We start from the raw sequence: 26,366 nt of genomic DNA on the forward strand, positions 1-26,366 counted from the left end.
GTGACTGATGCTGATCACACTACGCTGCTCCCTTCTTAAAGCCCAGCCCAGCCCAGCCCAGCCCAGCAGCTGGAGCCCACCCAGTAATTAGGAAATGAGATTTAATTTCAGGCAACAAAATGCCACAAAAGTGGTGGGTGAGCCGGCTTTGAGCTGTGCGGTAAGATGATAAGCAGCATCACACGGGCTGGTTGCATAATTGTGAACTTGGCTCAGGCTGGTCGCCTTCCCCACCCCCCGCCCAGCCCTGGAGGTTGGAGGCCGACTCTGGGGAGGGCTGGGGGACGAGATGCTGGGTCCCTGCCCGGGAGAAGGGGTGTGCGCTGGGCATCATTCTGGGATTGCTCAGCCCCCAGCATGGCCTGGCCCAGGGCAGGGGGCACCGGGCTGCAGTCCATACCCACAAGGGATGGGCAGGTTGGGGACAGGGCTAGCTCAGCCTGGGTTTGGTGAACTCGGATCTTTAGACAATATTTCCTCTAGGGCCCATTGGATGCACCCGTACTGCCTACAGGGGGCACTGCTGCTGCATGGGGGTATCACCCACCCGCACCTCCTGCCTCTCACTGCCCCACCCCAAATCACCCCCTGGCCCCTCCACCCATGCACTGTATACAGCTTGCAGTTACTGTAAACCTCTCCCCCTCCCTGCTACCCCCACTGCCTCCCCCCAGTCCTGCTGTAAGCCCCCCAAGTCACCCCGCTCTGCCCCAAACAATCTCCCTCCAGCAGGGTCTGCATGCAGGTCTCTGCAGGATGAGCTCTTCTGCAAGACTGGTGCAGCTTCACCTGTCCCTGGGTCCCAGCTCCGCCCTAGTCATGATCCCCCCAATCCAGGCGCAAAGGTCTTGGGGGCCCTGGCACAGCTGGCACTGGGAGACAGGGGCATCTTGGCACCCCATTCCCACCAGCCCCCAGGGCTGGGACCAGCACAGTGATCAGCTCCCCCAGGCCCACTGCATGGGCTGATGCGTGCAGCCCTCTCCAGCTGCCCTCACCAGGGCCTGGGGCAGAGCATGGCAGAGCCAGGGCAGAAGGGCTGGGCCTGTCTGCTGGACCCACCCTCCCTCCTCGCACCAAACAGGCGCATGGCCAGCTGTCTGCAATTATTAGCAGGAGTATGGGGGGAGAGAAGGCTGGGCAGAGCAAGGGGGGCTGGGAGGCAGGACTCCTGGGTTCTGTGCTGAGCTCTGGGAGGGGAGTAGGGTCTAGGGGTTAGATCAGGGGCTGGGAGGCAGGACTCCTGGGTTCCATGCCCAGCTCTGCCCCCCAAATCCATGTGAGTCACTCCCGCTCTGGGAGTCTGTTATTGAGGTTTTGTGTCACATGGGTGCTGCTGGGCATTTTCCAAGCCCCCTGGGGGGCTGGGATCGTCTTTTGCCAAGCCTGGGGCACTCTGAGGCTGGCAGGTGCTGGGGAGCCATGGCAGGGTGAGATGGGTAGGGGCACAGGAGGGGTGCAATGCAGAGTCTGGGCTGCAGGGGGGCGCATAGGCTGAGAGTGTCTGACCTGGCTGGTCCCCTCCTGCTGCAGAGAGGAACTGCATTTTCTCCCTCTGCTTGTCTCCCACCCAGGGCAGCCCCCCGCTGGGCTGGGAAGCAGCCGCCTGCCCTCCCGTGAACCAGCCAGGGGCACTGGGCTTGAAGGGGTGCTAGCCTAACGTGGCCTAGGCCAGGCCCAGATGATCACAAACAGGGCGCGCCCAGCCAGGCCATCCCTGCGCCAAACCTGGCTCAGCCCCAACCCATGGCTGCATGGCCAAGTCAGTGCCCTCCAGCCCCCCACCCTCCCCAGCTGCCTGCAATAGCCGTGCTGCTCTCCCCCCCTCCGCCCCTCCCGCCCCAACTGGCCTGGCTGGGACACCGCAGGTCAGGACGGGAGGGGTCACAGGCAACCAGAGCAGTGACTCTGTGCATCACGACAGGTTTCAGAGTAACAGCCGTGTTAGTCTGTATTCGCAAAAAGAAAAGGAGTACTTGTGGCACCTTAGAGACTAACCAGTTTATTTGAGCATATAACCAAATAAACTGGTTAGTCTCTAAGGTGCCACAAGTACTCCTTTTCTTTCTGTGCATCACGAAAATCTCCCAGGACCTGGGTAAGGCGGGTTTGGTCCTTAGCACAGCACAGCTCACAGGCCGGAAGCCTCCTTCCCACCTCATGGGGTGCGTGACCATGTGTGACTGGCTGAGTGCCCCCTGGGCACCAAGGGAGCAGGGGATGGGCTGGGAGAGGGCAGGAGGGGCCACAGCCTGCGAGCAGGTTGAGAGGAGAAGTTAGACAACCCCCAACCCTCATGAGTGATGGGTCTGATCCTCCACCACGGTCACCCCTGCTCTGGGCCCTGATCCCCCATACTCCTCCGGGACCTGGGGCAGGTCCTTGACCTGGCACTGGTCTCTCACTGTCTCCAGCTGGTGGGGGTGGGGTTGCTGAGGGCGCTAACCCCCATGCCCAGTGACTACAGAGGCAGGACGAGTCTCCGAGCTGAGCCGGGGGAGCAGGGTGCGGGAAGGGTAAGAGAATGGGGCTCTCCCACAGCCCCTCCTTGTCTCCTTTCACCTTCCAACGAGGTGGGGGTTGGGGACACTGCCACTGCACCCCCAGCTGTTGGCACAGGCTAAAGGGTGCCAGAGGGGAGCCCTGGCCTGGCTGGCGGGATGAGCCTACACAGCTGCTCACACAATGCAGGTGCCAGCGCAGGAATAGGGCCCCAAGAGCTGGGGGCCAGCAGCAGCCAGGGTGGTGGGACCCTGGGGCAGCTCTAGGCACAGGAGGATGGAGGAGGTGGGGGTTGGGGCAAAGGCCAAGCCCTAGAGGGGGACCAAGGAGGCAGGTGTTGTGTCCCACATCTGAGCGGGAAGCAGGGGCTAGTGGTTAGAGCAGGGGCTGGGACGCAGAGGGCTGGGTTCCAGTGCTGATTCTGGGAGGGGCAGGGGCTGGGTGGGTATGGTTCCCTGTGGGGGCCAGCCTGGGGGCTGGGCCCTGGTGCTCGCTCAGTGCCTGTCCCAACCCCACACTAGATGGGGACCCCATAGCTGGCTTGAGGGGACTCCTGAGGCTCCCTCCTGGTCCCTCTGGCACACGGACCAGAGGCAGAACAAGGCAGTAGGGGCAGGGGGCCACAGGGAACTATGTAGGTTCTGGGGCACGGCTGGGTGAGCCAGCACTGCACCAGCAGGGGGCGACCACAGGCCAGAGCAGAGCTGCCCCCAGGCCCTGGTCCAACAGTGAAAGGAGCAGCCACTGCCCCACCCTATTCCCAGGTGCGGGGAGGCAGCGCTGGCCTGGTGACTCGGAGCCAGGACACCTGGGACCTGCAGCAGGGCTGGAGGGGGAGTTGGGGAGATCCCGCTCCCTGGGCCCTCAGCCACCCGCCGCTCTGTGCCCTCCCTTTCCCCGCCTGTGAACAGCAGCAGAGACCTCGGCCAGCCTTTGGCAATGCACTTCATTGGCCCAGGTACATGCCCAGCAGGGCAGTAGCCGGGGGCAGGGCCAGCACTGACTTTGTGATAATGGGTGTGGGGGGTGGGCAGGGGCTCAGAGCTGCGAACAAACAAACTCTCCCCCTGCGCCCCCCACCCCCTGGAGGTCACTCCCAGTAAAGGAGGTCACTGCCTTTACCTGGGATCACTCCTGCCAGTGCTTGCCCCAGCACAGCCCGCCTGGCAGGCAAGAGGGAGAGGATCTCTAGGGCCCGTGGGATTCAGGGGGTGAGGCTTGGCTCAGGGCTTGATCAGACCCAAGAGGGCTGGAGCTGGCTGCCTCAGATGAAGCTGGGGCTCCAGGTGCCCAGGGCGTGGCTCTGATACCCAGGGAAAGGCAGTGGGGAGGTGTCTGCCACTGGGCAGGGGCATTTGATCCAGGCCCATCAGGTGGCGAGCCCGTTCTGCCCTACTGCTAGGGTGACCAGACAGCAAGTGTGAAAAATAGGGACAAGGGGTGGGGGGTAATAAGAGCCTAGATAAGAAAAAGCTCCAAATATCAGGACTGTCCCTATAAAATCGGGACATCTGGTCACCCTACCTGCTGCTGACCAAGCCTGGACGCGCCTCCTACGCAGTCCTGGCTCCACCCCCACTTACTTACTTACTCTGACTGCAACTCCTGCTAGGACCCCTCCCCCCTTCAGGAGCCGAGGTCCCCACTGGGGGACAGGGCCAAGAGGCCAGGGTGCCAGGCTGTGATGGGAGGGGTGCAGGGAGCCAGGGCTGGGCCAGCACCTCAAGGCGGTGAATGGGGATGATATGGGGGCAGAAGGGGGGGTTCTCTTTAACTCCTTGCAGACTGGACAGACACAGCCTGGGGCTCAGTGGCTGGGTCACACCCCCCGCCCCAAAGCCAGATGCTGGTAGCAGCCTCTGTGCGCCCCCCATCACTGGCAGAGGGGTGACAGGAGGGGGAGGGAGAGGGGCTGTGCTTTGGGTCCCAGGGAGGGGAGGTAGGAATGGCTGAAGCTGGTAGAAAATGGAGCCTGACTCTTCTCCTACCCCATCGGGGGCAGGGTGGCCACGGGGCACAAAGGGTAACGGCCCTAGAGGCTGTGCCAGAGGGAGGAAGCCTGGCCTGTCCCCTGCCCGAACAGCCAAGCAGCCTGGGGGTCCTCCCCCCGCCCAAGAACTGACACCGCAGCCAAGAGTAGGGGGGAAGGTGCCTTGTTGAGAAGAGCAGGTGGAGCTGGGGGCAGCAAACTGTGGGGGGCAGAGTCTCTGGGGGGAGGGGGCTGCTTCTAGGCCTCCTCGGGGTCCAGCTGGTTGAGGGTTTGGATGTCATCCAGGAAGCGCTTGGGGGTCAGGATGTGACTGGAACCTGGGGGAGAGAGAGGTGGTTGGCAGTGGTGGGCATAGTGAGGCAGGTATGTGGCTGGCATCACCATCACCCCCATCCTTGCAGCTGGACCCTGCTCTAGTGCAGGGGGGGAGGGACTGTCTCCTATCCCCCTTGGCCTGGCACTGCACCCCTCGTGCCGCTGTACCCTGCACAGCCAGGCAAAAATCCGCGCGCTGACAGTGTTCCTCACCCTTGGGTCTTCGAGGGGTGTGTGCAGGGGGTGAGCCATATCCCTATGGGAGTTACTGGGGGTGCCTGACTGGGCCCCCACACATGGTCCCTGGGCAATGAGAGGCCTGGGGAGACAGAGGCCAGGAGATCAGGCGGCTAGATACAGGCCATGTGGGGCAAGCACATCTGTTCCCAGGCCCCTGGGTGTGGGAGGACAGAAGGTAGCATGGGAGCCCTGTGGGTGATGGGCAGGCAGTTCTAGGGTCTCCCCCTCCCAGGGGGTCTCAACTCTCCCTGACCTGGGCATTCCAGCCGCCCTTTCCCCCAGGACTCGCCCCACTCACCGATCACCACCTCCCACTTGCCCTTGATGGCCGGAGTCACTTCGTAGGCACAGCGCATCTCAGACATGGACACCCCACCCAGCACGTAAATGATGAGGCGCGGGCCCGTCTGGTACTCGGCCGCTGGCTTGTTCTTGTGCCGATGCCTAAAGTGGGCGCTGCGGGGAGAGAGGGGCAGTGTGGATACCAGGGGCTCGCTGAGGGAATGCCAGATGGAAGGGCAGGGCCTGGAGGAGGCTGCGGGGCAGGCCCTGCCCAAGGGAGTGGGACAGGAGTCCCAAAGCAGGCAAGAGGGAGTAGGGGAGGGTGGCACCTGCGCTGGGCTGGGGGTCTGTCTAAAGCTCGGCCAGTCCCTTTCCTCCATCCTGGGCCCTGCTGTGTTGAGGGACTGCTGGGGTGCGGGGTACATGGTAAGAGGGTTCCAGGGCTCCAGGCTCTTGGACATCCCCTCCCCCGTAGAGGGCAGGGTCCTGACCACACTCTCCCAGGCACAGAGGCTCCTACACTCTGGAGTGTGTGTGTCAGGGCTCTGCCACCCACAGCCCAGCCAGGCTCAGCCTTACCTGACAGCAGCCTGGGAGCTGGTAGTAGGGACCGGGTCTGACAAAAAGGGCCACAGATTCTTGTCCAATTTGTCCTCAATGATGTCCTGGCAGGGGGTGGGGGGGTGGAGGGAGGACAGATCATCAGGGGCCAAGCAGCAGGAACCTCGGATCTGGTGGCCAAGCCAGGCCCCATTGGGGTGGAGGGGCTGGGACGGCTCCTCACTGAATGATTGACAGTCCCTGGGGGGAGCAGCCTGGGGCCCCCTTTCCAGGGCGGGCATGGGGAGCCAGCAAAGAAAACGCTGACTCCTCCAGTGATGCCCCCCCATCTCCGCACATCCCCCTCAGCTGCTCAGTGCCCTGCTGTGAACTCCCCACCCATCCACCGTTATGAGGAGGGCGGAGACCTCCTGCAGCCAGATCCAGGGCCCCTCATTTGGGGGGTGGGGGGAGAGAGGCAGGGGGCTGCCCTCAGTGCCCCTTTCCTGCTGAGGGCAGATCCAGGCCCTGCCTCTTGCTCCATGAGGTGTGTCCCAGGCACGCAGGGGGCCCAGGATATGATACATCCTTATGCCACATAATAGGGGCTTTTACATTAGTCTGCTGCATTGACTTGTACAGGGAAGCTTAAGGCCTGCCAAGTTGTGGCTGGCGCAGAGAGGGGGCACCCCCATTGGGTTAGGCGTGGGATTGAGGCTACCGCAACTGCCTGCCCCAAAATCCCACAGGAGGAACCGTCACAACGCTGGAACAAGGGCCTGGGAGCCTCCCACCTGTGATCTGCCAGGGACAGGAGCTCCGGTCGGGGGGTTAATTCTTGGCCTGGAGGAGCCCCAAGCCAGTAGGCTGAAGGCAACTAAGTGTGCCCCCCCACCCCCTTGAGGAGTGCCCCACAGGACAGGGCGATGAGGGGCTCAGCCCCCTGAAAGGGTTAGGGGATGGAGTGACCATGTCACCTCTCACAAGCTAAGCAGGTTTGGGCCCAGGCAGTCCTTGGATAGGAGACCTCTAAGGAAAAGCTACTGGGTGCTGGGGGGTGCGAGTGAGTCAGCAGAGGGTGCTCTATGACCCCAGTGCGGCGCTAGGGGGCGCTGTACTGCAGGGAGCAGGCGGAGGGCTCAGCAGGGGGCACTCTCCCCTGGCAGTCAGTGCTGCCCCAGTGCAGTGCTAGGGGGCGCTGTACTGCAGAGAGCAGGCGGGGCGGGGGTCTGCAGGGGGCGTGACCAGTACTGTGCTGCAGGAGTTCATCCTTTAGATGAGCGTCAAACAGCTGCTCCTCACTGGAGGTTAGGCCAAGGACCCTGCCAGCCATTCAGATTCCAGTGCCAGTCATGACAGTGTGCTGCCTGGATCCCCTGCACTTCCAGCCCCACACACTGATCACCTCCTGCCCTAGACTCTCGGGCAGCGCTGCTGGGCGGCTGTTAAGAGCTGCCTGCCACTCCTTAGGAAGAATTCAGCCCCAGTGAGGGACCGCTGTATAAACCGCCCATGGCCCACCCCAGAGGTGGCAGCATCTCAGCACCGAGTAAGACAACTCCCCTGCACTCGTGTCTATGATTTAAGACCCCTAAGGACGGCAGCAGGAGAGGACTCTCTGATGAGCCCCTCACATGGCTACAGCCCTGCACAGATACAAAAGTGTGGATGTGCATCAGCCCGCGATCCACAAGCCGCCTTTTACCTGTATCCGCATCCTCACCGGCAGCAGCTAGTGAGGTTGGGGAAGAGGTCTCGCAGGGAAGGGGCAGCGTGAAGGGGGCAGGGTCTGGAGGAGAAGGGGCAGTGTGTGGGCGGGGTCTTGAGGAGAAGGGGCAGTGTGGAGGGGGTGGGGGCTTAGGTGAAGGGGTGTCTCGTCACGTGCCCTCTTGGGGGGGTCACGAGTAACAGTACACAGCAGCAGCAGAGCATGTTGCATCATAGTGGGGTGGAGGGGTGGGACGCTGGGGCCCCACCCACTCCAATCCCAAATCCTGCTGCCCAGGAGCTGGTGGGGACACTGGTGCTGCTTGAGCTGCTGGACAGGAAGCAGAGCGACGGAGCGAGTGGGTGCCGGACAGCCCCGACTCCGACCTGTCGCCCAGCCACTGGCTGCGGGCCAGCGGCCCCGAGCGCGCTGCGTCCCCCAGGCTGCCTGAGCCGGATGCCACGGGCCAGGTGCTGCTGGGGAGTAGAGCCCTGCACGGTTGTATCTGCAGCTGATCCACTATCCGCAGAAATGGTGCGCAGATATGCAGGGCTCTACACATGGTTGACCCCAAACCAACCCCTCCCCCTTGGGCCCAGCCTGCCAGTTGCAACCCCACCCCCAAGGCCAGGAAGCAGATGGCCCGGTACCTCCATGATGTCCTTGAGCATGGGAGTCCAGCGGGAGAGCTGGTAGCTGGATTCCAGCCGCACCTTCCTCTCCGGTTGCAGCTGCCTGCTCTGGGGGAGGAAGGGAGAGGGGGTGAGAGGCAGCAGGGAGGAGGTGCGGGGTGGGAACGGGGGCAGACAGGGAGAGCGCGGCCTACCTGAGTCGCGCCAGCCAGGCTGGCAGGGGAGAGGCAGAGAAAAGAACAGAATGGATCACTGAGCGAGAAAGAGAGAGAGAAAGAGAGAGAGAGAGAGAGAGAGAGAGAGAGAGACTGATGGGAGAACAGAGCTGCTTCCCCCCATTCGCCGCATGGTCACCCCAAGCAGTGGTCACCAGCTCCAGCTCGCTGGCTATCTGAGGTCCTGACTTCCAGTATCCTCTGCCAGGGCAGAAGAAGTCACCCCAGATGGGGAGTAACTTGGGGGTCACCCTCCTATGGGGAGGGCGTCACCCCACTGTACAGGGACAGAGGCCACCTCTGTGCTGGGAGTAGGTCACTGCCATAGAGGGGCATCTCCAGGATGGCCTGGGCTCCCCTGTGCAGCACAGATCTGCCCCCTGGCATGGGTACAGCTGCTGGCCCCTGGCCCCAGTCCCTTACCCCAGGCGTGAGAGAGATGCCCAGGAACTGCAAGTTGTTGATGATGTCTCTCTGCTGCTGGATGTTGGCATGCTGGATCAGCTTGGTGAGGTTCTCCTTGTCCACACCTTCACGGGGAGAGACAGGTCAGCGCTAGCACCCCGGGACGCACCCACAGCCCAGGCACATGAGTCCGTGGCCCCAGGAGTCCTAGTTCCCTGATCAGATCCTGAGATCCTGCTCTTCCCACCCCTCTCAGAGCTGGGGGTAAACCCAGGAGTCCTGGCTCCCAGCCCCCCTCTAACCCACTAGACCCCACTGCCCTCCCAGAGCTGAGGATAGAATCCAGGAGTCCTGGCTCCCAGCACCATCCGCTCTAACCCACTGGACCCCACACAGTTAATGATCGAATTTAGGTTCTTGCTGCTCCTCCCTCAACAGGTTCTCTCGGGCGCTGGGGTCAGGGGTCTCTCTAGTTCCCCCTGGCAGTGCAATGGGAGCCCCCATCCCCCTGATCTGGGCTCCCCCTTCTGCAGCCAGTCAGGTGCAGAGTCAGAGCCAAGGCCTGGCTCTTAAAGGCTGTGAGGCCTTGAGCTGGAGGGAGGGCAATGTGCCCCACCCCTGCCCCCCCAAACCATTTACTGCTGCTTAGTGCAGACGGAGAGGCCTGGCAACTCCACAGCGCCCCCTGGCCAGGAAACTGGGCAGCCAGGCAGCCAGAGGAGCCACATGAGGGCACCCTGGCCTGAGCAATGGGCACAGGGGCAGTGCCTGAGCAGGGTTACAGGAAGGGTCCCGGAGCAGGGCCCTGCCCCACCGAGCCAGCATGGGATAAGAACCGATGGGGGAAGAGGGACTGTGCCAAGTGTCAGGGTCAGGGAGGTTCCCCAGACCCTGGTGAGTTTGGGGATGGGGCTGGATGCAGCAAGAAGCAGGGAGCTGCTGCAGGGATGACACAAGGGGTGGGCAGGGGACTGGTTGCAGGAGGCTCAGAGACACAACATGGTATCTGAACAGCCTGCAGGACGGGAGGGAAGTCCCCCCTCCCTGCAGAGAACGGGCTGGGGGACTGCTCCAGGTGTGTGTCTCCATCCTCCCTCCCTCCCTGCAGAGAACGGGCTTGGGGGAGCATGGAGGGTGGACACTGCTCGGAAGACAGTAGCAGGGAGCAAAGGCCGCCAGATCTGACCCCAGATCTGACCCCAGATGGGAGCATGGGCGTGGCGCACTGGCAGGCTTGCAGGCACCGAGAGGTGGGCAGAGGGAAGACAGGGCTGTAGAGCCAGGCTGGACACAGGCCCTGGGAAGCGGCTGGCCAGGGGGCGCCCTGCATAGCAGGAGGGCTTGCCAGTCTGAGCAGTGCTATTCCCCACCAGCCCCACAGGCCTGGGCCCCACCTCCAGGAGCACCCCCCTGCAGCAGCAGGCCGCGCAGTGCTCCCCCTGCAGGCCTGTGGCGTTACCATTCTTCAGGAAGATGTAGATCAGGATGATGCGGATCTTGTCGTAGGCCTGCACGCTGGGGTCCAGCAGGACAGGCAAGATGATCTTCATGGGGTCCTCGATCTTCTCCCCGTCCACGTCCGTCCCCATAGCCAGGTCCTGGGGGCAGGGGGAAGGGGGCGCACACACAAGGCCCAGGTCAGGCCACTCTGCTTCCTCCCGCCCACGCAGCAGGATGGGAGATGTGACGGCCCCCTGACCCACAGCTCGCCTACCCCGTGCCAGGGCCCCCTCCTCCCTGGGGTCAGCTCCCTCTGGGGTGAGCAACTGGCCCCCAGGGAGTAACCCGAGCCCCATGTCCTCCTTCTGCACCCCTGGTGCTGCATGGGCGGGCTGACCCTGGCTCCAGTGAGCCTGCAGCTCTGAGACCCCTCTCTCCGGGCTGAGTCCATGAGCCAGACTCTGCCCCAAGCCAGGCTCTGCCCACAGACCCACCTGCTCCAAGCTGCACAGCTTCTCCACTGTCCCTTTGAAGTGCTGCATGCAGTGCTCGGCCAGGTTCAGATGCGTGGAGTACTGCGGGGAGAGACCGGGGCACAGGGGGAGTTCACCGTATCACTGGCTGGTCCAGAGCACCTGCACCTCCCAACCCACAGGGAGGGCCCCTCGGCCAGAGGGGCAGCCCCAGTTGGCTGTAGAAGCCGAGCATATAGGGATTGTTTTGCCCAGCCACCATATAGGGCTGCCATATAGGGATTGATGTGCAGCCACCTCTGGGGTGGAGTGGGGCAGCTGGAGGGGAGGATCAGGAGGAGGGAGCAGCTTCCAAAACAGCCCACGGCTTCTCTGTTAGTCACCATGAGGTTGGGGGCTTGGAGATCAGCAGGTGTCGGGGTACCTGTGCCAGTGCCAAGGAGCTTTCTGTTGGCACATGGCTCAGTGGCACCAGGAGTGGCTCCAATAGGCTGGTTTGGAAGCCCACCAAGGCCCCCTCCCGAGAGCTGCAGCAGCAAGGCACGGGCTTTACCCAAGGGCTGCCCTGGGTGGGGCTAACGTGGCAGCTCTGGGCACTGACAGGCAGGCTGCTGCCCATGGTGCCACACAGCACCTGGGGGGAAAATGGCTCTGCCCAACGGGACAGGTCAGCAGCTCTCATCAGGCAGTAAAGCGGAGTGCCACAGAGTGCCCTGCCCCCCAAGAGAGTCCCTACTGTCCCTCACCAGCCCCACAGAGCACCCTGCCCCTCCCATCAGCCCCACTGAATGGCCTGCCCCCTGCCCACGAAAAGCCCAGCCCCGTTACCCTGTTCAGCTCCTTCTGATACTGGGGCATCTTCTTCAGGATCTGGGACAGGTCCTCGATGTTGGCCTGGAGGGAGGCGGTGGTGAGATCCCGGCCGCTCCCAGCGCTTGGAGCCCCCTGCAGGGCAGAGGCAGCAGGGCGGGTCACTCAGGCCATGCGTGGCTGCGGCTTAGGTTAGACCTGCCCTTTCCAGGCCAGCTGGAGCGAGACAGGAGCCCCGCAACCCGAGCGCCCCTCAAGGTGTAAAGCAGCAGCGGGCCAGGGAGATGCCAGCGTTGGCTCCCTGCAGCTCTCCCTGCGCGGTCCCGATCCTGCTGTCTGACCCCGCCCCATGGGCCTCTGCCCTCCCCCACTGTGGGGAGCTCCAGAGCTCTGGCTGGGGGGCAGGGGACTCCACATACACCTCTAAGCCCTTTACAGGCAAACCCTGGGAGCAATGGGACAGCCCCCCCGCCCCCGCCAACCCCTCCTGGGGCAGCAGGGAAGCCTCCCCTCCCCATCAGTGGCAGTGGGATGGGTCCCCCTGTCCCTCCGGCCTGAACTCCCCAATCGCTCCCCCCAACCCCTGCCGCACCTTGTCCATGGTCAGCCTCTTGCTCTCACAGAAGGTGCGCAGCAGCCCCGTCACCTTCCTGCAGCAGGGAGAGGGGTCAGGACGGAGCCAGGCACTGCCTTGGAGGTAGGGGGTACCCTGTCCTATGCTACAGGGGATGGAGCCCCCGCCCCACAGGCACCAGGGTTCTCTGCCTCAAGAGCCTCAGGCAGGCTGGGGGAGACCCTCTTCCTAAGTTACCCCAAGGCAGAGTTCAGTGCACCTCTGGGGGCTCCTGGCGCCCTGCTGGGGGGGCCTGGGGGCAGCAGCAGGCCCAGCAGGAGGTCGGTGAGGGACTCACTCAAGGGAGCTGTAAGGTGCATGGGGAGACCCTGGGATCGGGGGAAGACAGTGTCCAGGCGGATCCCCAAGAGGAGATGTGGACAGTGGATCTGGAAGGGAGCGCTCAGGGGTCCTTTGGGGAGAGGGGCTGGGTCCAGGGGGTCTCAGCACTCAGAGAGGAGTATGTCTGAGGGACAAGCTCCAGCACTGGGTGGGAAGGGGAGGGCGGGCCCTGGCACTGCGCAGGAGAGGGGTGTGTTGCGGGGGGTGGGTGTCCCTGCACTGGGTGGGAGAGGAGTGTATCCAAGGGGTAGTGGGGTTCCAGCACTGGGTGGGAAGGAAAGGGGAGGGGTGTGTCTGAAGGGGAGGATGGGGGAAGTCCCGGCACTGGAAAAGAGGGGGAGAGGTGTGTCAACGGGGTGGGCTGTCCTGGCACTGGGTGGGAGAGGTGTGTCCAAGGAGGGAGTCCTGGCAGCGGGCGGGGAGGGGAGGGCTGTGCCAAAGTGGGGGTAGGGGGTCCCAGCATTGGGTGGGGAGGGGAGAGGTGTGCCGAAGGTGGGGGGGAGTAGCAAGACCCGGCACTAGGCAGGGCACAGAGGGGTGTGTCCAGGGGTGTCCTGGCATTGGGTGGGGCACGGAGTGGTGTGTCCGGGGGGGGGATGGGTCCTGGCCCTGGGTGGGGCACGGGGGGGTATGTCCAGTGGATGGGCAGGGCATGGAGGTGTGTGTCAGGGGGCAGGGCCGAGCGCGCTCACTTGGAGACGTCAGCAATGTGCATGTGGCGTAGCTGCACCCAGAGTTCGTCGTCTTCGTCCAGCAGCGCCTCTTTCTCCTGCGAGTCGCTGATGCCCGTCGTCTCGTACCTGCAGGGGGGAGATGGGGTCAGGCTGCGGCACCCCTCGCCCGAGCGTGGGGGCTGCGGAGCAGTGCAGGTGCCTGGGCCACATCCCCCCCAGCCCGCCTGAGGAGGGGTGCGGGGCGACCCCTGCTGGCAGCCAGGCCCTACTTGTAGGTGTCTTTCTCGATGCTGAGCAGGTCGTAGGCCATGGCCTGGTAGGTGAGCTCGTGCAGCAGTGGGGACACCAGATCGAAGCTTCGGTCCACAATCAGCAGCTGAGAATGGGCTTTGCCGGGGCCCTGGGGCAAAGGAGAGAGAAACCCGTCACCTCCTGCTCTGGCAGAGGGTTCCTGGCCTGGCTTACACGGCACAATCCAATGGGCCCTGGTGGCCTGAAACTTCACTACCCACCCTCTCTGTGGCCCAGCCCCCAACCCCAGGGGGAAGCCAAGAGACACCCCCCAAGCTAGCTGGGACGTGCCCTGGGGTCCTGCCCTGACCAGCTGCACTGCAACGCCCCCCTGCAGGGACGGGCTACCTACCCCTCATGCAAATAGCAATGCCCCCCTCCCCCAAGCATGCTCTCTGCTCGTGCCTCTCCACCAACGGGAGCATGCCCCTTACAAGGCAGCTCCCTGACTGCCCCCTGCTCCATATGCTGTGTGGGGACGGGGGGAACTACACCAGAAGGGCCTGGCTAGTCTATCATTAACCAACACGAGGCCCAGAGACTCTTTGATACAAGGTCCCAGAGGGGAACGACAGGACATTATCCCTATGCCCCACCTTGCATCTGAGCTGGGACCCCATATGAAGCTCTAGCTCCCCAGTCCCAGCCTGTGTGGCCCCCCAGCATCCAGTTGGACAGAGACCACTCAAATGGTCAGCATCTCAGACCCACATCATGGGGGGGCTGGCCCAGCCCCCGCTTCCTGCCTGATCAGCATGCACTGCCCTCTTTGCGCAGCAGGTGGCGATAGGAGACCAGCCCTGCGCTCTCATGGCAGACGGCTCTGAAACCGGCTCCAGCAGCCCCAGTGGAACCCAAGCCCACCCAGGAGCACCTCGGCAAGGGGCTGCCTCTGCTCTTTGCTGGGTAGCACAGACAGTCAGGGGTGGGTGAGGTGGGGACGTACAGCCCCTGATGCTATCCCAACTGTCCCACCTCAGTACGTGGCCCGATTTTCAGCCACGCTCGGGAGCAGAACGTCGGACCGGCCCCCACCCACCCGCCTGGCAGGTCTCCACAGCTTCTGGGTAAATGGGTTGAGGCTGACGGGGGAGCGCCTCTCTTGGAGGAGTATCTGTCCCCCACCACTGTAGCACTATCATTGCTGCATCCTGCCCCCCCATGCACGTGGGGCTGGGCAGGGCTGTCACCCCATTGCAGAGGGGGATGGAGGCCCAGAGGTGCTGGGTGACTCACCCAAGGTCACACAGGGAGTCTGTGGCAGAGCAGGGACATGAACCCAGAGCTGGCACCATCATTCCCCTCTAGCCCTACCCAGCCTGGATGGGTTGCTATGCTCAGCCCCCACCCCCCACGGGACTCTACTCACACCCTTTGCCAGTTCGGCTCTGCTGGAGGGATCCCCGAGTACAGATGGGGGCTGGCGTAACCACCGAGTCACCCCACCCTGCCCAGAGCAGAGGGGTGGTTAGTGCACTGGTGGGTGCCACAGCACTGCCTGTGCCAGCTACCCCTCAGGGCTGGCTGCTGGGAAACATCAAGGCAAGAGGGACTAGTGCAGACAAGGCCCCAGGGTGCCAGGACCGCGGGCTGGGTGGCTTTGGAGACCAGAACAGTTGGGTTTCTTAGGCACCTGGACCCCAGCCTGGGCAGCCCAGGCCACTGAAGGTTAAAGCAAGAGGCCGTTCTGGTCAGCCCAGAGCCTGGCCGAGCTGCAGAGAAACCTATTTTCAGCTCCGGGTCTCTCACTCAGGGCCTGTCTACATGTAAACCACTCCGCTGCTCCGCTTCAGTGACTCCACCTTTCCCATACCCCCAAGAGACGCAGCGGCACCGACCCAATTGCCTCATGTAGACCAGGCCTCGGCCTGACCTTGGTCAGTTCTCAGGCGAGAGCGCCCAGCTTCCCGCACTCATCCCCCAGCTCAAACCTTCCCAACCCTGTGTTCTCGAGCTGGGGGCCCTGCTCCAATTCCCTGCTGGGAGCATCCAGCCAGGAGCCATTGGAGCCGGCACGGCCTTTCTGGCCCCCAGGCTGATCTGTGTTGGATTCTCTTCATTTCACCAAGACAGGGAGGTGACACCCCCGACCCCCGGCATGACTCTTACCTTCCCCGAGAATCCTTCCCCTTCACCCCCTGCCAGAGAAGCCAGGAAATATATAGGGAAACTGAGGCACGCATCAGATTCATAAAAGATATTACAAACATTCCCAGTTGGTCACAGGTGCACAGTCTCCCAGCGGCTCAGCAAAGGCTGGAAGCAAGAGCAGAGGCAACAGGAGGGAGAGATCTGGGCAGGCCTTGGATTTTACATCACTTTGCTTCTCCTAGGGGGGTAGGAGCTACTGGGTTTCCCGTGTGAGAATCCAGGGAAGGGTGGGTTTGAAGCTCCCCTCTGCTGGGGGTGGGACGGGGATGGCAGGAGCTAGGGGAAGCCCACAGGCCAGGGCTGACTTGTGGCTAAGGCTCGGGAGAGCTGGGTTCTATTCCTGCTCTGGCAGACTCCCTGTATGCCTCAGTTTCCCATCTGTAACACAGGCCACCCTGCCTCCCCTGGGAGGCTGAATTCATTAGTGAGATTGTGATACCATGGTGATGAGTGTAGGAGCACACACAGACAGGAGTGTCCAGGTGTGGAAGAGGCTCTGTGTGCGAAGCTTAGTTCTCTGACCGAACTGCCCTGTTTATAAACAGAGAGATTGTGCTGGGCACACACTTCCCCAGTTGGTGCCTCAGTTTCCCCATCTATACAGAGGGGATAAGGACACTAGCCTTTGTAGAGCACTTTGAGATCTGCCCACAGCCAGTGTTAGAGAAGGGCTGGGGCCATTAGTCCAGCCACACAGGGAATGCTATTGTTCTGCCAACCCCTCAGGATCTCCAAGGGTGTCTAGACCCCACCCCTCCCCCCGCCAGGATCTCCGAGCAGGTTCTAAATCACTCCTCCTTCCTTCTACTTCTCATGTGCTCCCCCGTGGCTCTGTCCCATGGCAAGGGTGTGGCCGACACAGCTCGCTCACCTCTCCCATGCTGGGCTCGTATGCCTTAAACGCCTTGAGTTTGGCCAGCACAGCGTGCGCCAAGTGGAAGTTATCTTCATGGTCCCTGCAGCAAAGACAAACCCTGTAGGTCAGAAACAGCTCCTCCCCGAGGGGCACATGCACTTCCTGTAGGAGGTAACCAGGTACCCTCGCCCTTTGGGCACACTCACTTCCTGTAGAGGATGGCTGGGTAGTTCTCCATGGCTCACTCACTTCCTATAGGGGATAGCTGGGTACCCCTCCCCCTGGGCACACTCACTTCCTGTAGCGGATGGCCAGGTACCCTTCTCCTTCTGGGCACGCTCACTTCCTGAAGAGGATGGCTGGGTACTTCCCCATGGCACACTCACTTCCTATAGGGGATAGCTGGGTACCCCTTCCCCTGGGCACACTCACTTCCTGTAGCGGATGGCTGGATACTCCTCCAGGGTTTCACACAATGTGGCAATCTGCTCTGCCAGCATCTCCAGCTGCTTGTTCTTTTCGAAAAAGCGGTAGGGGCTGAACCAGTTGTGGAAGGTCTTTGGCTTGTCCAGGGAGTACACCTCGGGGACGGGGGAGAGCAGAGATCAGACCCCGGTGCCAACTGCTTGCAGCCAGGCCAGCTGTGTCCCATACCGCGCCCCTAAGATGCGCTGTTGGATCAGGCCAGCCTGGTGGAGCTGTAGCAAGCCCCTAGTGAGGGAGAGATCCCTTTGCCAGTGCCACTCCTGTTGTGGTAGAGGGATAGCGAGCCAGAGATTCATGCACCAGCCTGGGATGAAGATGCCCCAGGTTCAGGTCCTTACTTGGCTGCAGACTCCCAGGTGCCCTCAATGTTGGGGGAGGGGGCTTGGCGACGCTTCTCGTCTGGCGAAAGCCCCAGCATAGCCACGGGCAAACCCGGCATCAAGGCGCGTCTGCCCCTGTCGCTTATTTCACTGGCCGAACAGAACGAGCCATTGGAACAAATGTGCTTGGACACCAATAAACAGTATCGGCCCATGAAGGGTTTGCTGGCGCAACGGGACGGGTGAGCCAGCAAAGCCTCCTGACGGACACTCAGCTTATACCAGCCAAAGCTTCTCTTGGCTCAGCTGGCACCGGTACCCCAGACGAAATCAGCTAGAGTGGTGAAAGGACTGCTTTGCCCGCGTAACGGCATCTACCCAGGGGCTCTGCCACCACAGCTGCATCAGTTACAGGGGGGATTTTTTCTCTCATGTCCCTGTAACAAACCCATACCAACAAAGCTTTTGTGTGTAGCCCAGGCTCATGTCTCTCTGTGCCTCAGTTTCCCCATCAATGCAATGGGGCTGACACCACAGTCCTGCCCCTCAGGGGCAGGAGGGGGGAAATCCACTGATGACACAAGGAGGGGATGGGGTGGTTGGGTAAAGGGCAGGCGTGTGGAGTATCGGACTGTCTTGCAGGCCTTGTATAAACCATCAGTAAGAGCTGGTAAAGCCAGGGAGGCAGGGCCCTCCTCCCCCATACATCTACCATCCCCACCAGGTGCAAGTCAGCGATTCCACCTCTCACAGGGTGTGAGCAGCCAGCTAGTCCCTGCTGCCCTGTGCTGGCGTCAAACCCGGGGCCCTAGAAGGGAAAGGTTCCCCCCCCAAACCACATGAAACAATAAGGGTGTGGTGTCGTACGTCACCATCCGCCCCGCGGACCTGCTCCTCCAAAGCCCGGCCACCCCTCACCTGGCTCTCATAGGGCAGGAAGGCCATATTGATCTCCTTGAGGGTTTTGATGACCTTGGTGATCCGTGACTTCCTCAGCTCCTTGAACAGAGGCTCAGGACAGGCTGCAAGGCAAAGGCAGTGGGTGGGAGTGACAGGCACAGGGCTCAGGACCCCCAGCACAGCGCCAGCCCCCACGGACGGGGCCAGGACAGGCACAGCAGGGGCAGTAGTGCTGCACGCCTGTGGGGAACCTGGGCAAGCCAGCAGGGCCACACAGGAGTCAACGATGAGTCCAGCCCCCCCGAACCAGAGTCATGCCGGGTTCTCGCCTTCTGCAGCATCAGTAGCGAGGGGGAGCCACAATCTTTCCAATGCAGCCCCTGTCTCACACCCTGCCCTCAGCCCCCCCGCAGGGCTGAGTGACCGGAGTGTACAACTCAGGATGATGCACAAGGAGGAACGGGGACTTGGGCTCCCCCTGCCGCTGTAATGGGGAGAAGCAGATATGACCCTGACTCACTGGGTATTCTGGTGGTGTCCCATCCCTCCACCAAGTTGGGACTGATGGAGCAATGCATGCTGGGAATGGTAGCCAGAGGCCGCCTTTCTGGGCACACGCTGCAGGTGTCTGTGAGCCGTGCTGGCTGGAGGCAGGCCAGTGGGGGAAAAGGGGTGGAAGGGATAGGTGGGGTCATTCGGTCTCGCCTGCTGGGGCTGCATCCCCCTGCAGGAGGGCAGAGCATAATCGGGGTGCTGTGCACTGGCCTGCCGGCAGAGAGAGACCCCCCACCCACAGGCTCCAGTGTGCTGCTGCCCAGGCTCCCAGCTGGAGGATCCCCCGACCCCCAATACTCACAGCTGAGGAAGAAGACGTGAGCTGCCTTGTAGTTGAAGGTGGGGGTGCCCTGGAAGTCATTGATCAAAGCCTGCACCGACTGCAAAGTGGAGAGATGGGGGTTGTCAGCACCTGCCGAGGCCCCTCCCTGCTGCTCAGATGGCCCAGCCCATGCCCAGGCCCTGGGGACTCAGGGCCTAGCATGATGCCATCGGGAGGTGGGCTGGTTTTCACCCCCCTGGCTCTGGGCTCCCTCCCTGCCTGGAGCAGGGCTTGTGCCCATGTGCCCGGAACATCCTCAGGGCCCAGCCACATCTCTTGCTGGCACAGAAGTGTCCATGCCCGGCCACAGATGAGGCCTGGCATTGCCTTGCTGCTGAACTAAGTGGGCTCTGAGCAGTGTCCAGGGAACAGCCGGCCGAGCAGCAATCCCAGGCAACTACCATCAGGGCCCCCTCCCTCCCTGGGCGCCATGCTGGGCACCTGCAGCTTCGCCACGCCAGCTAGCCTGGCAGGGTGTTTGGAACCTGTTCAGACCCCTCGACCGGCCATTGTGACAGGTGAGAACCTGGCTGCCCTGTCCCAAGCCCAAGGCCCCAGCTCGCAGTCCTCTCCTACAGTGCTCCCTCCGCGGGCAGCCCCTGCGGGTTCTGGGCTTCACCCTGCTCTGCCAGCGCCCCCTGCCCCTGGTCTCCCTCCACTCACCTCCCTGCTGCAGATGCAGGAGCCTCCTCCCCAACAGCCCCTGCTCCCTGAGCCTCTGCCTCAGCGAGTCTCCTTCGCTTTGAGTCTCAACTGAGGTCGCCTCTCTCCACCTGCTGCACCTGCCCATCCAACCCCCACAGGACTGCACTGCGGAGAGGTGTGGGGGACAGTCTGTGCCTCACGTGGCAAAGAACATGAAGCCCAGCTCTGGGGAAGCAGCCTCTTGGGGAGCCCTGACTGGCCCCATTCCCATCCTGACGTTGTGCTGCGCATCCCCCCGGACAGCGCCACCTCCAGGCAGCACTAGGAGCTGTCCCGGGGTCTCCCCTGCTCCCCATCCAGTTGCCCCAGGCCCGAGCTCCTACCTCCTCCACTGGGCTGAGCAGGTAGACGGCCTCCAGGCTGGGGATTGGCTCCCGGCACTTGTTAATATCTTCCACAACTAGGAGAGAGCAGACACTGGGCGCGGGTCAGTGTGTCCTAGCCACCCGCCCCAGCCGCTCTCCACCAGGATGTGGGGAGGGGAAGCCAAGGGGCACAGAGATGTTGGCTGGCAGCAGGCCGGGGCATTCCAGAGGCGACAATGCAGCAGCCGCTTTGATGTGGGGCCGTGGGCTGCGATGCTGCCACAGTATGGAGCAGGGAAGGAATGGCCCTCTGTACTGTGCTGGGGGCACCCCGCTAGAGTGCTGGCTCAGCTCTGTGCCCCTCAACCCCAAGGGCTCCTCCACCCTAAAGCAGGGAGCCAGCATTCGCCCTCCCCAGCCAGGACCCTGCCCACAGCATTGGGGAGGAGCAGCGAGGAGTTAGCGGGAGTCTGAGAAAAGCGGTGAAGAGGCTCCACGGGCTGAAAGTGCCGGGCTAAGGGAACTAGACCTGGCTGGGAAGGTACCGATAGCAAGGAGGGCGTCTAGGGGGCTGCAAAGCGGGGAAACTAGATGCAAACGTGAATGTAGACAAGTCAACTCCCTGACTGTGAGGTGTATCCAAGGGGGAGGGGAGCCCTGGCGGGGGGAGCAGACTGGAGGGAGGGGCCACTCACGTGTGATGCCTTCGTCTACGATGTCGGACATCATGCAGCATGATGAGAGGATGCGCGTGCTGGGGTGGTCCATGATCAGCACCTGGGGTTGCGAGAGGGGAGCGCTCCACTTCGGATGAACTAGTCACTGCCCTGAGCCCAGCTGCCCACCATCATCATCCACAGCACAGCCAAGGGAGCAGAGCGACTGCTAATGGCAGAGCCCTTCCACAGCCCTTTCACAGCAGAGCAGCAGGGCCGGTACCAAGCCTGCACTTTGCTGAGCTGACCGTGCTAAGGACTGCGTGAGGAGCTACAGGGAGAGCGGCTCCGAGCAGAGTGGCTGGTACGAGATGTAGGAGACAAACCTGGGACACCCGGCCATTCAGAATGGTTCCATCCTCCTAGACTGGAGGAGATCAGCCTCTTCGCCCAGGTGACAGGGTGAGTGCAAGAGGCAGGGGCAGAACAGGAGTCCTAGCTCCCAGTCCCCTGCTCCGATCCACCAGATATCCGCTCCCCAGCCCTCGGACAGAACCAGGATCAGGGCACAGAGAAATGGAACGAGGGGAGTCTCCGTGTTCCCCTAGGAAAGCCCTGTAGGCCATTGGCCCAACATCTCCACCACCTTCCTGCCGTGCCGAATGCTCCCTCGGCCTAACCCGCTGCTCCACATCCCCCAGCCCAGTCCATGCCGGGGGCTCAATAACCTGCCTGCCCAATGGTGCATACTGCCCCCATGCTTGGCACTCTCCTGCTCCTCCTCCCACCCAGGCTGATTCACTGGTCCCAGTGGTCTGATCCGGTGTGTGTGGGGGGGAGATATGGGGCTAGCTGGACAAGCTGGGTCTGATCCAGCGCAGTGGGAAGGCAGACATACCCAAGCCTAGCTGGGGACGGATGATGGGCTAGACAGAGCAGGGATCTGATCCAGCCTGGAAAAGCTCAGGTTCCTAATGAATCTCAAGAGGCTGGACGAGGAGGAGCATGATATATGGATACAGCATATCCCCAGGGGGACACCAGGGCAACAGGTTCGGCCTGCTTACCTTCCATTCTCTTTCCTTCTTCACGCTGTGAAGGACAACGCTGAGGATCTCTGCGAGTGAAAGAGATGAGGATCAGTGGTGGGGCTCGGATGGGACGGCTGTGCCCTGAGCCAGTACCCACTGGCTGGTGGAAGGACCCCTCAGGGAAGTGGCTCAGAGCCTGCTTTCAGGCCAGCTAGCGATGTGCTCCTAGCCGAGCCCCCAGTCGGCGATCGTGGTGGGGTGACAGGCTAGATGGGCCATGGGTCTGATCCCTCTTCCTTTCTGCCAGGCTGGATACGAGCACAGCTGAACTAAGGATCTGGCCCCGTGCAGCAAGAGAACAGATCCTGTCCAGCACCTCTTGACTGGAGGGGATCCAGGGACCCTCTACAGTGTGTGGGGGACAACAACACAACAAAGACTTCAAATCCTGAGTCCTGCACATAGAACCCCTCCAAGGCATGCCCCGCTCAGAGAACTGCCGGCCTGTCTCCTGGGCACCTTCCACGGCCCAGCTAAGCAATTAGATAGTCAGCTCTTTGGGCCAAGCACCATCTTTTTGTTGTGCCCAGCATAATGGTACCCTGATCCATGACTGGCGCTCCTGGGCACTACCGTAATACACCTAATGAATAATGTACAACGCCTTGCAAAATGGGGCCTTGGTCCATGACTGGGGCTCCTGGGTGCTACCATACTACATCTGTTTGTTTTACCCCTACGAAGCACCTGATTCTGGCTGGCCCTGTAGGGCAATAGCCCCACGACCCTGACCTGTGCTCTCACTCTCACTCTCACTCCCACTCCCGGTAGCTGGTGTGCGTGAGTGCACTGCCCAACACACTATGTTTCCACCATAACTCAAGCAATGCCTCTCCCTACCCCACCTCTAGCCCATCAGGACTTGGCTGCTCGGTCCTAATGAGTGATTAGCTCGGTCCTAATGAGCTATTCTGCACCAGGACGCACTGGCCTCCCTGCTGCTTTCCTGCAGTTCCTTTACACCTGTGGCATGCGGACGCCCCGTTCAGCAGGGCACGTGGAGCTCTAGTGCAAGGTAAGGGGCCGGCAGCACAGCCTGGATCCAGACATGGTGAAGGCAGACATGAACCTGCTTTCTCCACGCAACTCCGCCCAGGCATTTTGACCCTGAACTGCAGTTACAGCTCCCCACGCCAGCCCTGCGCTGCCCCCATCAGCTGTGCCAGTGCCCCTCACTACTGACTGGAGCCCCTGCAATCCCAGCCCTTTCCTTCCCCCCATTCCCAGCTCTGCCAGTGCCCTTCACTCCTGTCCACAGCCCTCTGCTATGCCAGCTCTGGTCTGTCCCCCACCAGCTCTGCCTCACTCCTGACCCGCAGCTATTGCAGTCCTGGGTTCCCCGCCTCACGGCTCTGCAGATGCCCCTCACTCTTGTCCGCAGCCTTCTGTTATTCCAGCCCTTTGCTCCCCCCCGATTCCCAGCTCTGCCAGTGCCCCTCACTCCTGCCCGCAGCCCCCTGCTATGGCAGCCTTGGGCTACCACCCACTCCCAGCTCCGCCGGTGCTCCTCACTCCTGACCCGCAGCTATTCCAGTCCTGGGTCCCCCCCCCCCCCAACGGCTCTGCAGATGCCCCTCACTCCTGACCCGCACCCCCCTGCTATTCCTGTTCAGAGACCCCTCTTGAACCAGGGCAGTATGGCCCACCCCAAGTATTCAAAAGTCACGTGTCAGGCCCTCCTAATTGTGCGATTTAGTGAGGAAAAGCTAAGAGAAGAGCTAAGGGTTATTAGCACCACCGGCCGTCCTGAACTGTGGGCCACTTTTGCTCTGTCCCAGTTCTGGGGGCAACCATGGAATATCAGAACTGAATCCACTTTCCAAGAGTCTTTTAAACCCCAAGTCTGTGGTCTGGATTTAGCCACAGGCCCCGTCCACTGCAGCCTGGGCTGGAGATTCAGCAGTGGGTCTGGGCTTCTGAAGTAACAGAAGTGGGTTGGGCTTCTGAAGTGTAAGGCTTTAACTTGCTCTCTCCTACATTATAGCTATCGCCTACGCCAGCTCTGTGTTGGGGCCGGGCAGAAGTGTACTGCTTCACTACGTTACAAAGCGGCTATGATGTCATTTTTCTCCTCGCGCGCAGCCGTTACCCATTCTGACAGGCTGTTTATAATGCTAACTTTACTAGTTTTCAGCGGTTGTCGGGGGGGGGGCCGCGGGGGGGGTGCAAGGTGGAAGTTTCGCTTAGTGCACAAAATATCCTTGCACCGGCCCTGGTGGGAGTCATCCTGATGGAAAGAGATGACGACGATGACGCCCCCGCAAAGTGCAGCTCCTATGAGAGGGGGCAGCCCTTGGGGGTGGGGCAGACAGCCTCCTCCCCTTCCTGGTGTATGACAGGCAGGTGGGGGGGAGCTCTCTGCTCCGACTGACTCCTAATCCTCCCCGAGGGTGAGACACCCCCAGGAGCGCCCCTCCCAGGGCCCCCCAACTGGGCCCTGCCCCCCCAGACCCACACCCAACCAGATTCCTGCCCCCGACCGGCTCCGCACTCAGACCCCCCGGCTCCGCACTCACTCTTGCGCACCACCGCCTTCAGCCCGGACGGGGCCATCTCCGCCTCTTGCCACGTCCCCTCGAGCCCTGTGGGTAGAAGTGGGACTCAGCTGTGTGCGGGGTGGGGTTGGAGTCAGGACTCCTGGGCTCTGCCCCGGCTCTGCTCTTGACCTTGGGCACGCCCTGGCCTCTCCCTGCCATGCTCTGGGGAGTGTCTGTGACACTGGGCGACAGCCCCTAGCGACGCTGAAATCAGTCACTGGTGGACGGGCCCAGCCCCCCCTAGTGTCACTGATGGACGGGCCCAGCCCCCCCAGTGACTGATTTCAGTATAAAGCAACTGGGGTGCTGGCGGGTCGATGTCTGCAAGGCTGAAGACGGCCGAACGCCGCAGCCCCCCACTTCTGGCGCTGCGAGGGCTGGCCCTGGGCACCAATGGGCAGGCGACCGGTGACAGGGCCACGCAGGTCCCCACTGAACCCCCACCTGGTCACGTGGGGCGCAGAGGGAGGCGGGGGCCTCGGGCAGGGTTAAAGCGAGGACCGGGTTGGGGTAGTGGGGCCTCAGCCCACTCCAGTCAGGGCCCCCCAGTGAGCTGCAAGTCCCCCCTCCACCCAGCCTCCCCCCATCAGCCAGGCCCCTCGCCCCCCCTCCACCCAGCCCCCCTCAGCCAGGCCCCGTGTTGAACCCAGGAACAGGAGCAGGTCGAATGGAGCGAACGGCCTCTGCCCGTCTCGCCCCGTCGGGAATGGCGTCCTTCAGCGCTGCCGGGGGCGGGGAGGGCCGGAGGGAACGGACTGTACCACTGCTCAGCCAGTCCCGGCCCTTCCTGCACGGAGTGGCGGGAAAACATGGTACAGTCCCAGCCGGGGTGGAAACAGTCTGAGGTAAAATTGTCCTGGGAGCTGCCAATGGCGGGAAAAACCGGTTGGATCCAGTTATGACTGGGCCATGATCACCGTAAACAACAAGATGGCGGTCACAAGATGGCCGTTCAGACGCCATCTTGGATTGCTGCTCTGTCTTTACAAACCCCGTATTGAATTTAATATACACATATTTTAACAGACTATAATCCTATAACAAAACACATCCAACAGTATACAGAGCAGTATAAACAAGTCATTGTCTGTATGACATTTTAGTTTGTCCTGACTTCGCTAAAGCTTTTTGTGTAGCCTGTTGGTGTACCCCCTGGAAGACCTCTGCGTACCCCCAGGGGCACCCGTAACCCTGGTTGAGAACCACTGGGTTAGAGAAACGTGTGTGTGTGCGTGTGTGTCTAGGAATCAGGACTCCTGGGGTCTATCCTGACTGCGAGCGGAGTGGGGTCTAATGGTTAGAGCAGAGAGCTGGCAGGTAGGATTCGTGGGTTCTAGTCCAGGCTATGCAATTGATTCATTCTGTGACATGGTTCGTTCTGCCTTGTCCTCCTGTGACATGTGGAGTGCAAAGACCTTCCCCAGCCCTTCCCTTCCGGCTGGGTGGTGCAGGAATTAATGGCCGTAGAGCCTGGGCTCTAAGATCCTGGAGCAAAGCATCCTGGAGAAGGAATTTGTTCCCCAAGCTTGACTGGCTCCCTGCCCCATCCCTCCCTCCGTCAATCAGAACGAATCCCTCATGGCAGAGCTGTTGTCTGGTTACCCGCAGTGCAGACCCAATCTATTGTGTCCTGGCTGCTGCTCAGCTCAGGTTAACAGCATGGTCTGTTTCTGTGAACTCCCCCAGAGCTTTCGAATGGAAGTGAGAGTCTTCTTCACATCCTGCTCTAAACTGTGAGGAGTGTCGCTCTGTGGCTGTTCAACAGCTGCTGCATTCCTACCCCAGAGGTGGCATCATTTCAGTGCTGGGTGAGTGATCCCTGTGTAGTGTTGTTGAGTGCTGTGGCACATCTGCTATGCTCCATCCAGAGCTGTCTGCATTTCAATGCCAGGTGAGTGATCCCTGTATTGTGTTGTGGGGGGGAGGGATAGCTCAGTGGTTTGAGCATTGACCTGCTAAACCTAGGGTTGTGAGTTCAATCCTTGAGGGGGGGTGCATTTAGGGATCTGG

The 26,366-nt window shown here is 61.7% G+C and overlaps 1 protein-coding gene across 1 annotated transcript; it reads right to left on the reverse strand.

The window, feature by feature from the left end:
• Window positions 1-4,729: 4,729 nt before the first annotated feature.
• Window positions 4,730-24,372, reverse strand: LOC144267128 (syntaxin-binding protein 2-like). Its single transcript, XM_077820873.1, has 19 exons — window positions 24,336-24,372; window positions 21,796-21,845; window positions 20,768-20,849; window positions 20,091-20,167; window positions 19,042-19,120; window positions 18,204-18,307; window positions 16,912-17,060; window positions 16,495-16,579; window positions 13,451-13,581; window positions 13,200-13,307; window positions 12,145-12,202; window positions 11,571-11,636; window positions 10,764-10,844; window positions 10,289-10,427; window positions 8,848-8,954; window positions 8,228-8,317; window positions 5,909-5,994; window positions 5,346-5,503; window positions 4,730-4,809 (listed from the first exon to the last, which is right to left on the reverse strand). The coding sequence occupies exons 1-19, from the start codon at window positions 24,370-24,372 to the stop codon at window positions 4,730-4,732; spliced, it is 1,767 nt and encodes a 588-aa protein (XP_077676999.1).
• Between the last annotated feature and the right edge of the window lie 1,994 nt (window positions 24,373-26,366).

The sequence above is a fragment of the Eretmochelys imbricata genome, chromosome 1 (assembly GCF_965152235.1).
Source record: "Eretmochelys imbricata isolate rEreImb1 chromosome 1, rEreImb1.hap1, whole genome shotgun sequence".
Taxonomy (NCBI): Eukaryota; Metazoa; Chordata; order Testudines; family Cheloniidae; genus Eretmochelys; species Eretmochelys imbricata.

Coding starts and splice junctions, on each gene's coding strand:
- LOC144267128 (XM_077820873.1), bottom strand. CDS start 24,372: ATGGCCCCGTCCGGGCTGAAGGCGGTGGTGCGCAAGA. Junction 21,846..24,335: donor GAAGGCGGTGGTGCGCAAGA/GTGAGTGCGGAG, acceptor TTTCACTCGCAG/AGATCCTCAGCGTTGTCCTT. Junction 17,061..18,203: donor TCCTGCCCTATGAGAGCCAG/GTGAGGGGTGGC, acceptor CCCGTCCCCGAG/GTGTACTCCCTGGACAAGCC.